The sequence below is a fragment of the Neofelis nebulosa genome, chromosome 10, assembly GCF_028018385.1.
Source record: "Neofelis nebulosa isolate mNeoNeb1 chromosome 10, mNeoNeb1.pri, whole genome shotgun sequence".
Taxonomy (NCBI): domain Eukaryota; kingdom Metazoa; phylum Chordata; class Mammalia; order Carnivora; family Felidae; genus Neofelis; species Neofelis nebulosa.
In genome coordinates this window covers 101,267,964-101,284,273 of record NC_080791.1, presented here as the reverse complement: position 1 = coordinate 101,284,273, position 16,310 = coordinate 101,267,964, and the positions used below count along the sequence as shown (strand labels likewise).

At 36.6% G+C, this 16,310-nt stretch overlaps 1 protein-coding gene across 1 annotated transcript; it reads left to right on the top strand.

The window, feature by feature from the left end:
- Positions 1 to 9,839: 9,839 nt before the first annotated feature.
- On the top strand, positions 9,840 to 10,680 carry LOC131488826 (olfactory receptor 5F1-like). The gene is given in 2 exon segments (XM_058690671.1): positions 9,840 to 10,643; positions 10,645 to 10,680. Coding segments are annotated over 2 exon segments (840 nt in total).
- Positions 10,681 to 16,310: the final 5,630 nt, after the last annotated feature.

Here is a 16,310-nt window from a genome sequence, read left to right as displayed (position 1 = left end):
TGTTTTTCAAGATGGGGGAAGTACATTTGCTGAAAAAAAAATTTGATCTATTTAAAATTTCTAAAGGCTTCTGTTATTGCACATATCATTTTGATATGCCCATGTCAATTTGGGAAATGCTGTATGAAAATGACTGAGGTCTGGAACTCCTTGCATTGCAGTTGGAAGAGCCCTTCTTGCTGTGCGTCCTGCACAGAGTTGTCAACCTATAAAAGGAACCACCAAGTGGGTTAAAAGTGGACTCACCCATATAGAAGATATAATCTCCAGAATTGAAAGCTGTTTATCAGTAGGTTGCATTTTTTTTTTTAATTTTTTTTTTCAACGTTTTTTATTTATTTTTGGGACAGAGAGAGACAGAGCATGAACGGGGGAGGGGCAGAGAGAGAGGGAGACTCAGAATCGGAAACAGGCTCCAGGCTCCGAGCCATCAGCCCAGAGCCTGACGCGGGGCTCGAACTCACGGACCGCGAGATCGTGACCTGGCTGAAGTCGGACGCTTAACCGACTGCGCCACCCAGGCGCCCCTCAGTAGGTTGCATTTTTATGTGGTAGGAAACACGAGGTTTAGAAAAGTGTGCCTCCACCTAGGAAGGATGTGATATTGTGATGTATAATAAAAAATACATATTTGTTCTTTGTCCCAGTTTCTAGCACAGGGCTTCTAAAACAGCACTTTCAACAATAGCCAAATTATAGAAAGAGCCTAAATGCCCATCAACTGATGAATGGATAAAGAAGATGTGGTTTATATATACAATGGAATATTACTTGGCAATGAGAAAAAATAAAATCATGACATTAGCAGCAACGTGGATGGAACTGGAGGGTATTATGCTACATGAAAGAAGTCAGAGAAAGACAGATATATGTTTTCACTCATATGTGGATCTTGAGAAACTTACCAGAAGACCATAGGGGAAGGGAAGAGTAAAAAAATAGTTACAGAGAGGGAGGGAGGCAAACCATAAGAGACTCTTAAATACAGAGAACAAACTAAGGGATGATGGAAGTGGGAGGGGAGGGGAAAGTTGGTGATGGACATTGAGGAGGGCACTTGTTGGAATGAGCACTGGGTGTTGTATGTAAGCCAATTTGACAATAAATTACATTTAAAAAATAAAAGGATAAACATACACACACACACACACACACACACACACACACACAAATAAAACCCTTGGAAGTTTCCTAACTTGTGAGAGATATAAAGATGTCTTCTGCTATGTTAATAATGAGGTAACCTTTGGGATGTCCCTATGTCAACCTAAGGCTGGGAAGGGGGAGGTGAGAGTGCTGGGTGTTGAATCTATTGGCAATGGCCAATGATTTAATCAATCGTGCCTGTGTAATAAAGCCTCCATTAAAACTTGAAGGTATGGGATTTAGGAAGCTTCCATATTGGTGAGCACTTAGAGATTCAGGCAGAGTGGAACCCTCTCCCAGAAGGCAAGGAAGCTCCACACCCTTTTCTCATACCTTGCCCCATGCATCACTGTCATCTGGCTGTTTCTGAGTTATGTCCTTTTATAATAAACTACTAATCCGGTAAGTGAAATGTCCCTGAGTTCTTCAAGCCACTGTAGCAGTTTAATTAAACCCAAGGGAGGGAACTGGGAACCTCTGATTTTTAGCCATTTCAGTCAAAAGTACAGGTGACAATCAGGACTTGTAATGGGCACCTCAAGGGAATGAGAATCTTGTAGGACAGAGACCTTAAATTATAATCCCAGGAGGGGGCCCTTGGAAGCTCCAATCAATAGCCAGTCTATCAGAAACATGGGTAACAATCCAGGCTTATGAATGGCATTTGAGGGCGAGGTCAGTTTTGCAGGACTGAATCCTTAACCTGTGGAATCTGATGCTACCTTTAGGTAGACAGTGTCAGAATTGAGCTACATTGTAGGATACTCTTCTATATACTGAAGTGGTCAGAAAATACAACTAAGTTTTGGATCAGATATTCATCCTAAATTCAACAACTCAGACAATGTTTTTATTTATTCTTATTAATTTCTATCTTACCTTTTCCAAGAATCTATTCCATATACATTTTAAACTTTTGTTTTGTTTTTGTTTTGTTTTTTTTTTCTGCTAACTGCACCTTCCATTGAATTGTTACCTAGAATTGACAACATTGAACATCATTGTTTTGTATTTAATTTTAAAGTGAATATAACTAACCTTGTTTATTAGTTTTGATAACAGTATGCCAACTTAATTTTAAATCTTAATCGAAATTATGTTTGAGCCTCCAAATGCAACTTATCTGGCTTGTCTTGTACCATTGTTACCATAAAGGAAGATACAAAAAAGGAAAAAAAAAAGGAAAGGAAAAAAAAAACTTTTTCAATGATAAATCTTTTGGAACAAAAATTCAAGCAACTAATCATACACTTTTAGACATTAAATTGCAAAACAAGACAAGCCATTAAAGGTGGTTGTCCACTATTTTCAAAAGCATTATCATTTCACCTTTTTAAGCCACAAATTTGCAGCGCTGATGTTATTACCTTTTGAGAAAGATTAACCTTTCAAAATTAATGCCCAATGGACCTCATCAACAATAACCTTTGGTGCATTTTTTAGCTTAAATTTAAGGAGTATACAGTTCAATTACTACTGAAGGGATAAGTACCATGGTGGTGAATACCGTGAGAGAAAAATAATTACTATAGGATAAGAAAATGAAGACTCCTTACTAACTGTTTTTACTATAATGTAATAAATCCCTTTGAAAATTGTGAATTACTACCTTTTGCACTGGGAAAAATATAAGGCTCAACATCAGAATGCTTCCTAATTATGTTATTTCTTATTGAATCTCAAGAGAAATTAATAGACATCACAGTTACTTAATGATTCAACATATTTTTCATTCTTCTAAGTATAAAAAAATCCACTCATGAATTTCAGCAACAGAAATGACTAAATTAATAACCAAGTTTCCTACAATATTAATGCACAATTTATTATGTGTATTTGCTTTATTAATTTGAATAAAACTATTATAATAAAATATTAACGTTTTGATCCTTAAATTGCACAGATAAACATGTTTACAATCTAGGAAGTGATGAATTATGATTCTAATTATGTATAAAATGACTTAAAGATTTATAATTTTACAGTTTAAAATATAAGCAAGTCTATTCATACTTTTTTTTATTTCTCTAAAATACTTGTTGAATGTCTACTATATGACAGACACTGTTCTATCAACCTGTCAATATTATAAAGCTTTGTGCTCCAAAAAAATTGTTACAAAAGTAAAAAAGAAAAATACATAAACCAGTAACTGAAAATGATAAATTCTGTTATTATTATGTCCTGAGAATATAAATGAATGAACTTTAATAATTAAGGGCTTTATTCTACCTTTGATGTTGAAGTTTTAAAAACTATGTAAATATCACAACAATCTTATGTAATAACGTCAAGATATATAGAAATCTGAATCAACATAAATGAATATCCTCTTCATCGTGTAACTCAATGAATAACAAAAATATTTAGCTTACTTAAAATTATCCTTTCAAACTCCATTTTTATGTCGATGTTTTTGTTTGGTCATAACTGAGTAAATGACATGTGAAAACACAGGACTTACCCTACATCTCATAAACTATAATGGCCCTTTGAGGAGTCCAATTTATACTGAGTCAAGAGATTGCAATTATCAAAACACTAGAGTTTATTTCCTAGACACTTTCTGTGAAAGTCTGTAAGAGAATCAGAAGGAATCAAATACAAGTGAATATATCCACACACTGAAAGTTTTCACAGATGTGTAGAATTCTTCAGAGACATTATTAAGTTAAAAAGTAAAATAAATCCATTGGATGTAGCAAAAAGCAAGTCACTGATGGCATTGAAAAGAAGGCCACAGTAGCAAAGATACAATATACAATGTAAGGGTCTCAAACTCTATGACGTCTCTGCTCAAGGATATATTACCCAATCCTCTCTACTTGTGGGAAGTAATTCCAACAAACTCAATATTTTAGCCCTTAATTATTTATGTTTATGTAATGGAAATGAGTACATTATAAAAGAAATAATTAAGAACATCATCAGGATTCTAAGCCTGCCTGAGCAGCTATAGTGTTTTCTGTTTTTCCGGTATTATTACAAGAGGAGTCATCTGTGGCAGGACAGAAAAGTTTGCACCTATGAACATTAAACCCTGTTAAGAAAATGATGCCATGAGATGTTCCCTTTAGGTCTGACCAGGTCATAAAAGTCATGGCTACTTTGATCAGTTACTGTGCAAAAGCAGGCGAATGTAAACACCAAACCACTTACATCAGATTAAAGATCAGGATTTTGGCAAAGTTTATAACACAGAGGTCTTCAGAAAGTAGACCAGACCTATCCCTATCATCTCCTTATTTTTCTATAGAGACATGGAAAGCCTGCTAGATATATAGTGAGCTTGACTTCGGAAAGACAGCCCTATCCCTGTGGCTTTCTCTTTTTATGGATTCAGTGTGTGTGTGTGTGTGTGTGTGTGGCCTTACCCCTGAATGACAAATATTATCAACTCAGGTGCCAAAGCCTGAATTTGAGTCAGCTGTTCAGAGGAGTGCTGAGAAACACCAGTTTCCCAGAACTTGATGACCTTGGAACCCAGGGAAAGATTCAACCCACTGGTTGATCAATTGGACATTAATTCACAGGAAAAAAAATACAAAAAGGAAAGAAAAAGAAAACGCAATAAAAGAAGGAGAGGAAATGAGAGAGAGAAGGAAGAAAGGAGGGAGGGAGAAAGGAAAATTATGTCAAACCATATACCCAAGTCAAGGGAAAAGTGATAGACCTGAAGTAAAATTTAATTTAAAAATTCTGGAACAAAACACAGGAGGAAATAATTTCACCTTGAGTTAGGAACCTTTCTCTTAAATATTGCACAAAAAGCACAAACACAAATAAATTTAATAAGCTGTACTTAAAAGTATAATTTGTTTTCAAAAAGACACTATAAAAATATAGTTTATTTTAATAAAAATATATAATATTATACACTATATAAAAATAATATATATAATATATTTTATTATAAGTGATATTTTATATTTTTATAAAAATATAAAGAGTCAAGCTACAAACTAGAAAACAAATATTGGCAAGTGCATATCCATTTAAAGACTTGTATCCAGAATATATAAGGAATTATTATAACTCAGTAGCAATAAAACAAGCAACCAAATAACAGAATAAGCAAGAGATTTTCACAGATATTTCACCAAAGTAAAATAAAGGTGGAAATATGCCCATGAAAATGTTCAAGATGATTAGTCATTAAGGAAACAAATTAAAATCACAATAAGAAACACATTCATAACTATTAAAATGGCTAAAACTTTAAAAAAAGAAAAAAAAAAAACAGAAAGAACATGCCAGGTGCTGGAGATTATTTAAAGCAACAGAACTTCTCAGACGTTGTTGGTGGAAATAAAAAGCAACACGATAATTTTGTTAAAGTTTGTCAGTCTTTTAAACACTTACTATGGATTCTAGAAATTTTATTATTTACTCAGGATAAAAACATAGGTCCACAGGAAGAGGAGCTTTATACGTAAGTGCTCTAAATTGGAAACAGACTCAATTGCCATCAATGGATGATGCATATATAGAAGGCACTAGCTTAGTAATATAAGGGGGAACATGGATAAAGGTAACAACATTGTTGAATCTCAAAAGTTACAATGAAGGACAGAAGCCATACTCAAAAGGCTACATTGCTATGGTTGGTTTGCAAATTGACCCCAAGCATGGATAGCAAAGAGAAACCTAAGAAAGAGGTAGACCACTCCATTGGTGGCAGGTTTAATAAGCAAGACAAGTAGGTTGCTACACCTGCTCACCGGAAATTTAAAAGTTTATACAGAGGCCTTACCTGGATTTAGTCATGCTTTCAGTCCAGAAGATCTCAACATCACCTTACTCTCTCAAGGCTACATCCTTGTCATGGCTGCTAACATTGGAATAATGGGTAGAACATGCATTTCAAAGACAGGAGAGGAGTAAGGAGCCTCTGATTGCCTAGGTTCAGATCACAACTCAACTAGAGGTCACATCCTCTCAATGACCTCCTCCAGCATGATTCCATTTAGATCATAGCCTGCAGAGGACAAAAAGCATGAGATAAATCACATCAATGGTTTCCCCTTGGTTGTCAGAGATTGGAGAAAAGGATGGAATTGTCTATAAAGGGGTATAATGGAATTTGTTAGGCTAGCAGCAATATTCTGTCTTGATTGTGCTGGTGTTTGCAAGACTTTCTTGGTCAAAAATCATGAAACTGTGTACTTAAACATGGTGATAATTTACTGTAGGAAAACTGTGGTACAGTAAACCTGACTTTAAAAATCTGACAGCTTCCAGGGACATCTGGGTGGTTCAGCCAGTTAAGCATCTGACTTCAGCTCAGGTCATGATCTCACGGTTCTTGGGTTTGAGCCTTACACTGGGCTCTATGCTGAGAGTTCAGAGCCTGGATCCTGCTTTGGATTCTGTGTCTCCCTCTCTCTTTGGCCTTCCCCCTTCATTCTCTCTCTCTCTCTCTCTCTCTCTCTCTCTCAAAAATAAATAAAACACTAAAAAAAAAACTAAAAGGTCACAGCTTCCAACTCATTATTTTACCATTTTTAACCATGTTTTAAATGGAAAAAAAATTTAAATTTATTGTCCTTTCTGCTTTTTCTCCAATGAAACTCAAGATTTTCAGTTATAATCTCTTGTTCAATAAATGTAATATATTTTTAAATTTTTTTAACATTTATTCACTTTTGACAAACAGAGGGAGACAGAGTGTGAGTGGGGAAGGGGCAGAGAGAGAGGGAGACACAGAATCCAAAGCAGGCTCCGGGCTCCTAGCTGTCAGCACAGAGCCCAATGCAGGGCTCAAGCTCACAAACCACGAGATCAAGACCTGAGCTGAAGTCGAACTTTTAACTGACTGAGCCACCCTGGTGCCCCATTTTAATATTGGTTTTTGGTCTTTGTTTTAAGTTTGGTTGAATAACACTGATCTGTTCTTTGTTCATAACATTATCTCCTTCCCTTGCTCCCATGATAACTCATACACATTTTAAATAAATATTATGGGCTCACCTGGATGGTTCAGTTGAATAAGCATCTGACTTTACCTAGGTTAATGGTCTCATGTTTCAAGCCCTACATCGTGCTTTCTGCTTTCAGCATGGAGACTGCTTCAGATCCTCTGTCTCCTTCTCTCTCTTCCCCTGCCCTGTTCTCTCTCTCTCAAAAATAAATAAACATTACATATATATACATATATATATATATATATACACACACCTATATACATATATACACATATATACATATATATACATATATACATATATACACATATATATGTATATATATACATATATACATATACACATACATATGTATATATATGCATATATACATATAAATATACACATATATATATATACATATATACATATATATGTATATATATATATATGAATTAGGAGGTAGTTTTTAATGGCATGAGGATGACATCTTTACATCAAGTTGTTTTCAAGCAATATATTGCATGATGTTAGAGACCTTTTTTTAGAAGTATTCTCCCTGGTCTAATGATTGGAAGATTCTATATACTGGAAGATACATGCAACATATGTGTGCAGTATATATGTGTGTGTATATGTACATATATGTGCATTTATTTATTTATTTATTTATTTATTTATTTATAATGTTCTAAGTGACTATGATAAAAAGGAACAAGATAACAAAGTTAGGTAGCTGGATATTCTTTCTGTTGAAAATTGTGATCAAACTGATCCCCCCACTTTCTAACCATTTGTCTACTGAAAAGTCATTTAATAGCTTGAAACCTCAGCTACAAAATGTGTAAAATAATAATGTGAACCTCAAAGACTGGTGTGGAAGATTAATTGGGAATTTAAGTGGACAAATGTAATATATTTCAAGTTCTCTATGCAAATAGACTCTGTGCATACGGATGCCCCGTGTATTTGTTGGCTATCTTGTTTTCTTTATAATTAGATATGGAAAGTTGTTTTTTTAACCCCCATCTAGGGACAGAATCACAGACAATAATTGCAAAAAGCCAACACAACTCTAAAATCATAAAAAAAGAAGTTAAGTTTTCTCATCTATTGCCTCATTTGCTCAGGGCGTAGTAATTCTTTAAACATGGTACAATGGATTTAGTTTCTCATTGTCATGAAATTCACTCAGGACTCGAGTTGGGTTGAAGGATAAAACTTGCCCAAAGGGAAAAAGTGTGTGTGCTTGTACACATGCACACACACACATACACACACATCACAAACACATGTACGCACAAAGAGAAAAGAAAAGAATAATTCTTTCAATTATTAAAAAGGCAAGGGAAGAATAATAAATTGGTGGTTGACCATGTACCCATTTGGGATAAACTACCAATACATAGAGAGAGGAAACAAATAACCAATTAATTTTTTTTTTTTGGCAAATGACAATTTTTCAATTCCTTTAAATTCCAGCGTAGTCAACATGCAGTGTATAATATAGTGATTCATCAATTACTTTGGCAAGCCCTTAAAGTAACATAGAGATCAAGAAGTACTCTGTGGTGAAGGGTCCCACATAATGTTTGAGTCCATAGATCTGCATGTGATCATATTGTGTTCTCCTTTGAGACGGGAGTTTCTGCCTTTAGGGGATTGACTAACAATGAAAACTCATAAATTGGTTCCAATGGTTACCCATGTCTCTTTATGAAAAACAATATAAAAGCATGGAAATGTGTATTTTTCCAGGTGTCTTAAATTTTAACAAAGAGTTAATTCAAATTTGGATTGCATAGCATTGCATTTTAAAAATGAAAATGCTCTTCTTTTCTTTCGGAGCTTCAGCTGAGAACTCCTAATAAAAAAGAAAACACTACACTACACAGGTAAGACATGAGGAAGGAATTTATCAGGCTTTGGCACCGTAATGCACTGAGGTGGACAAACAGCATGCCTGCTACTAGAAGATGCTAACGGAGAGTGTACTTTGTCACAAGAACGATTGCTTGATTCACTTCTATTTTTTCTTTTATTTTTTAAGGTTTATTTATTTTTGAGAGAGAGAGAGAGGGAGGGAGGGAGCAGGGGAGGGGCAGAGAGAGCTGAAGACACAGAATCGGAAGCAGGCTCTAAGGTGTCAGCACAGCCCTATGAAGGGCTCAAACCCACAAACCATGAAATCACGACCTGAGCCAAAGTAGGACACTTAACCGACTGAGCCACCCAGACGTCCCTCGATTCACTTTGAAAACACCACAAAATCGTTCTTAAACTTTTATGAGAGGTGACAACCTATTGGTTGTTTGAAATGGTCAATATAGTTGCTCCTTGGGTAGACAAGAATGATTTCTGGCAGGCAACGAATGAATTTTGGTACTAAAGAATATCCAGAGTGGGCCTGAGTGGGAAAAAATACATCTGAGTTAAACTCCCATAAACGTTCACAAAATTAGAGAGTTTTCAGCAAGGATATATTTATCAATTGAATTCAGCTATTAGCTGGAATGAAAGAATAGACCAACACAGGTGGCTTTTACAGAATTTGAGTGACATGTCTGTGGCCTTGCACTAGTGACATCACACAGACAATTGCTCATAAACTCACCTCTTTGTCCCCCAATTTTCCACTTCCTGTGTCACTCTATTTACTGTGTTGGACTACCCTAGGTTGTTTTTTCCTTTCCGATGCATGAATATCCCCATTCACATTTCTATTTCCCATAAACAATATTGGCAATATTGACACCTAATGCAAGTTTCAGCAAACTGCATTTGTAACACATGAGCGGCGAGAACGACACTTCGCTGGAGGGGTTCATCCTGTTGGGATTAGCAGACACCATGGAGCTACGGATCATCCTCTTTCTGCTTTTCTTTGGGATTTACGCCCTTACAGTTTTGGGGAATGTTGGGATGATCCTCTTAATCGGCACTGATTCCCGACTTCACACACCCATGTATTTCTTCCTGGCTAACCTGTCCTTTGTGGATGTCTGTTACTCCTCCGCCATCACCCCAAAGATGCTGGCAGACTTACTGTCAGAGACGAAAACCATCTCCTTCGCAGGCTGCTTCCTGCAATTGTACTTCTTTATCGCCTTGGCCACAACCGAAGCCATCCTCTTTGGCTTAATGGCCTATGACCGTTACGTGGCCATATGCAACCCCCTCCTTTACTCCTTGATCATGTCCAGGACAGCCTGCCTCAAAATGGCAGCAGGGGCTTTTACGGCAGGATTCTTGAACTCCATGGTTAACACGAGTTATGTAGGCAGCTTGCCATTCTGTGGTTCCAATGTCATTCACCACTTCTTCTGTGACAGCCCTCCACTCTTTAGGCTCTCCTGTGCTGACGCACACGTGAATGAAAGTATCTTTTCCGCATTTGCTGGTGCGAATCTGGCCGGGACTCTGCTGATCATCCTCACCTCCTATTCCTACATTCTCTTCTCTGTCTTCCACATGCATTCAGGGCAGGGGAGGCACAAAGCCGTCTCCACGTGTGCCTCTCACTTGACAGCGATAACTCTGTTCTATGCCACCGCCATCTATACCTATCTGAGACCTAGTTCCAGCTACTCCTTGGGTCAGGACAAAGTGGCTTCTGTGTTCTACACAGTAGTGATCCCCATGTTAAATCCTCTGATCTACAGCCTCAGGAACGAGGAAGTAAAGAAGGCTTTATGGAACGTAAGCACCAGGACAAGGATCCCTCCATTTTTATGGTTGTTTGGTTGATTCTCTGAACAAAACTGAGTATTTCATTGATTTTCAGAGGCTGATTCAAGCCTACAGGTTTTTTTTAGAATATTTTCTGAGTAATTACAGTCTATAGTGTTCAAATATATGTAACCATTGAGGCATAAGGTAAATTACCAAACTTACATGAGGCCATAGAACTTCCTTGTAATTATTCCATATTTAACTTCCTTTCATCTCAAAAATTTCCAGCCCTTTTCCCTCTTTGTCTCGCTTTCACTGACACATCAACAGAATAACACATACACACATTCAGCTGCTATGTATTTTAATCCACACATAGTTACAAAGGGAGAGATCAATATTCAATATTTAAATCTGACATATTTTCTTTCCAATAAGCTCATGGATTTCAGCTCAAAAATGTGTCTATCTCTTGCCAATAAAATTAACTTAACCTAATATTTGAAAGTAAGCATTATTAGTATGAAGGCAAACAGGGAATTGGCTACTTAGAAACTGATGGGTGCCAATGCTTGCATGGGGGACGACCACATGGATAATCTTCAGACAGAGATTACCCGTGACCTTTACCCTTGCCACTAAAGTTGTACATGATAGTAGTGATGTCCATGATAACTGGGACATCACATACATTGTGTCCTGTCACAAACAGGTCATCCCGCTTGTATTCCAATGTCTCCTAAGATCCACATAAGTGACCTTGCCCAGACAGGTGTACATGGAGTCATCGGTATGGTCTCTGCACCCATGCACCGAACTCTTCCTCTCCAGGTCTGTAGGGGTTTCCTGGCCTAGGGCACTCTTCAGACAATGACCATGTTGTCCTCAGACATAATTTGCTCCTTGACTGAGCAGTTTGCTCACATTCTTCTGCACCAGCTGGCTGCTCATTGACTGGACTCTTTCTTTTCTCTGCCCTGGATATTTGGTAGATCCATAGATCAGACAGAGATGTTGCACAAGTAAATGATAATAGTATATTCCTTTCCTTAAATGCTTTAATTTCTATTAAAACTTAGAAATTGAAACAATGAGAGATAAAATCCAGTTATTATGAGATTTGGCATTTATCTGTCACATTTATACGCATGTGAGGCCATGTGCTCTGCTCTCCAATTCACCCTTCCTATGTTTCTTGAATCTTCTTCACAGTGTCTCCAAATGCTTCCAACTTTGGGAGGGATGATCACTTAATTATCTTGCCTGCTTTGTAATTCATTGACTATCTTTTCCCTATCTAAATCTTGATTGTTTCATTAATACAAGTTACTTGTAAAACATATTTTTAAATTATTCTAGTTTCTTGCTTATTATTTAATGCATTTATGTAAAAATGTTCCAAATATTACATATTTTACTTAGCTCAAAATAAATTTAAACTGTAAAACATTGAGTCTTTTCATTATTCTACTGAGTGTGTTTTATCATTCCATTTTGTCTTACGTCCTTGATAATATTTACTATATCCTTCTTCGTGAATGTAATATGCTTTTTCCTTGTTTGCTATATACTCTCCACTTTTTCTATTTTTTTATTTCCCTCAGACTTTTGTTTCAGTTGAATGTTTAATTCAAATTCATTATATAAAAACACAGATGGAACCCTATATTTTGCCTTATTTGATGTTTTTTTTTTTTTGAGTAAGTCATTTACTAAAATTAATGAAGGGTATTTGAAGTGTATGTATTTGGGCTTTGTTTTGGCCAATATTTTCATCAGTGATGAGGTGAATGAATTCAAATAGAGCTACCCTTCAAAACCTATGAGCATCACAAAGTTGGAAAAATAAACAAGTTGGAAGGAATGAAACATCAATATTCAAGAATCACATATATCCAAGTAACACACAGAAGTAATTTTGATTTAGTTTGTGAAATGTACACTAACGTATATAGTGTAATTTTCATTGCTTTAGTAAATATATATATGTATGTATACACACACACACACACACACATATACATATTTGTTATCTTCTAAGTGACTAGCATAAAATAGGATGGGATGGGAAGTTAAGTAGCTTGGCATTATTTCCCTCCAGTATAGATTGTACTCAAATTGATTACCTTACTTGCTAACGGTTTTTCTACTAAAAAGTCATTTAATAGTCTCAAATCTCCACTGCAACATGTGTAAAATAATAATAAGAACTTCAAAGATGGGTGTGGAAGATTAATTGAGGTATTAAATTGAAAAGAGTAACATGTTATGAGTTCTGTATGCAAATGGGCTCACCATGCATAGGAACACCCAATGTGGTTTATTTCACTTTGCTTTCCTTGTGTGTGTGTGTGTGTGTGTGTGTGTGTGTGTGTGTGTATTTATGTATTTTAATTTTAGAGATAGATTGAGTGCGAGCAAGGGAGAGTGGTAGAGGAGAGAGGAGAGAGTCTTAAGCAGACTCCACACTCATCCCAGAGCCCATTGCGGGCTGGATCCCACAACCCTGGGAATATGACCTGAGCCAAAATCAAGAGCCGGACACTCAAATGACTGAGCCACCCAGGCACCCTTTTCTTGTGTTTAGATCTGGAAAACTTGTCATGTCATCCCATTTTAGTATCTGAATAATAGACAACAATTGTAAACACCAGCACAATTCTGAAATTAAAAAAAAGTTTCCTTATCCATTTTATTATTTACCCAGTGTTTAGTATTTATTTAAACATTGCCCAGTGTAGGAATTTACCCAAGGGATACAGGAGTACTGACACATAGGGACATTTGTACCCCAAGGTTTATAGCAGCACTCTCAACAATAGCCAAATTATGGAAAGAGTCTAAATCTCCAACAACTGATGAATGGATAAAAAAAATTGTGTTTTATTTTTTTTTAATTTTTTAAATTAAAAAAAAATTTTTTTCAATATATGAAGTTTATTGTCAAATTGGTTTCCATACAACACCCAGTGCTCACCCCAAAAGGTGCCCTCTTCAATACGCATCATCCACCCTGCCCTCCCTCCCACCATCCATCAACCCTCAGTTTGTTCTCAGTTTTTAAGACTCTCTTATGCTTTGGGTCTCTTCCACTCTAACCTCTTTTTTTTTTCCTTCCCCTCCCCCATGGGTTTCTGTTAAGTTTCTCAGGATCCACATAAGAGTGAAAACATATGGTATCTGTCTTTCTCTGTATGGCCATATTCCATTCTTTCTCATTGCCACATAGTACTCCATTGTGTATATAAACCACAATTTCTTTATCCATTCATCAGTTGATGGACATTTAGGTTCTTTCCATAATTTGGCTACTGTTGAGAGTGCTGATATAAACATTGGGGTACAAGTGCCCCTATGCATCAGTACTCCTGTATCCCTTGGGTAAATTCCTAGCAGTGCTATTGCTGGGCCATAGGGTAGGTCTATTTTTAATTTTTTGAGGAACCTCCACACTGTTTTCCAGAGTGGCTCCACCAATTTGCATTCCCACCAACAGTGCGAGAGGGTTCCCGTTTCTCCACATCCTCTCCAGCATCTATAATCTCCTGATTTGTTGATTTTGGCAACTCTGACTGGTGTGAGGTGATATCTGAGTGTGGTTTTGATTTGTATTTCCCTGATGAGGAGCGACGTTGAACATCTTTCCATGAGCCTGTTGGCCATCTGGATGTCTTCTTTAGAGAAGTGTCTATTCATGTTTTCTGCCCATTTCTTCACTGGGTTATTTGTTTTTCGGGTGTGGAGTTTGGTGAGCTCTTTATAGATTTTGGATACTAGCCCTTTGTCCGATATGTCATTTGCAAATATCTTTTCCCATTCCGTTGGTTGCCTTTTAGTTTTGTTGGTTGTTTCCTTTGCTGTGCAGAAGCTTTTTATCTTCATAAGGTCCCAGTAGTTCACTTTTGCTTTTAATTCCCTTGCCTTTGGGGATGTGCCGAGTAAGAGATTGCTACGGCTGAGGTCAGAGAGGTCTTTTCCTGCTTTCTCCTCTAGGGTTTTGATGGTTTCCTGTCTCACATTCAGGTCCTTTATCCATTTTGAGTTTATTTTTGTGAATGGTGTGAGAAAGTGGTCTAGTTTCAACCTTCTGCATGTTGCTGTCCAGTTCTCCCAGCACCATTTGTTAAAGAGACTGTCTTTTTTCCATTGGATATTCTTTTCTGCTTTGCCAAAGATGAGTTGGCCATACGTTTGTGGGTCTAGTTCTGGGGTTTCTATTCTATTCCATTGGTCTATGTGTCCGTTTTTGTGCCAATACCATGCTGTCTTGATGATTACAGCTTTGCAGTAGAGGCTAAAGTCTGGGATTGTGATGCCTCCTGCTTTGGTCTTCTTCTTCAAAATTACTTTGGCTATTTGAGGCCTTTTGTGGTTCCATATGAATTTTAGGATTGCTTGTTCTAGTTTCGAGAAGAATGCTGAAGCAATTTTGACTGGGATTGCATTGAATGTGTAGATAGCTTTGGGTAGTATTGACATTTTAACAATATTTATTCTTCCAATCCATGAGCACGGAATGTTTTCCATTTCTTTATATCTTCTTCAATTACCTTCATAAGCTTTCTATAGTTTTCAGCATACAGATCTTTTACATCTTTGGTTAGATTTATTCCTAGGTATTTTATGCTTCTTGGTGCAATTGTGAATGGGATCAGTTTCTTTATTTGTCTTTCTGTTGCTTCACTATTAGTGTATAAGAATGCAACTGATTTCTGTACATTGATTTTGTATCCTGCAACTTTGCTAAATTCATGTATCAGTTCTAGCAGACTTTTGGTGGAGTCTATTGGATTTTCCATGTATAATATCATGTCATCTGCAAAAAGTGAAAGCTTAACTTCATCTTTGCCAATTTTGATGCCTTTGATTTCCTTTTGTTATCTGATTTTTGATGCTAGAACTTCCAACACTATGTTAAACAACAGTGGTGAGAGTGGGCATCCCTGTCGTGTTCCTGATCTCAGGGAAAAAGCTCTCAGTTTTTCCCCATTGAGGATAATGTTAGCCATGAACTTTTCATAAATGGCTTTTATGATCTTTAAGTATGTTCCTTCTATCCCGACTTTCTCGAGGGTTTTTATTAAGAAGTGTTGCTGAATTTTATCAAAGGCCTTTTCTGCATTGATTGACAGAATCATATGGTTCTTCTCTTTTCTTTTATTAATGTGATGTATCATATTGATTCATTTCCGAATGTTGAACCAGCCCTGCATCCCAGGAATGAATCCCACTTGATCGTGGTGAATTATTCTTTTTATATGCTGTTGAATTTGATTTGCTAGTATCTTATTGAGATTTTTTGCATCCATATTCATCAGGGAAATTGGCCTGTAGTTCTCTTTTTTTACTGGGTCTCTATCTCATTTAGGAATCAAAGTAATACTGGCTTCACAGAATGAGTCTGGAAGTTTTCCTTCCCTTTCTATTTTTTGGAATAGCTTGAGAAGGATAGGTATTATCTCTGCTTTAAACGTCTGGTAGAATTCCCCTGGGAAGCCATCTGGTCCTGGACTCCTATTTGTTGAGAGATTTTTGATGACTGATTCAATTTCTTCACTGGTTATGGGTCTATTTAAGCTTTCTATTTCC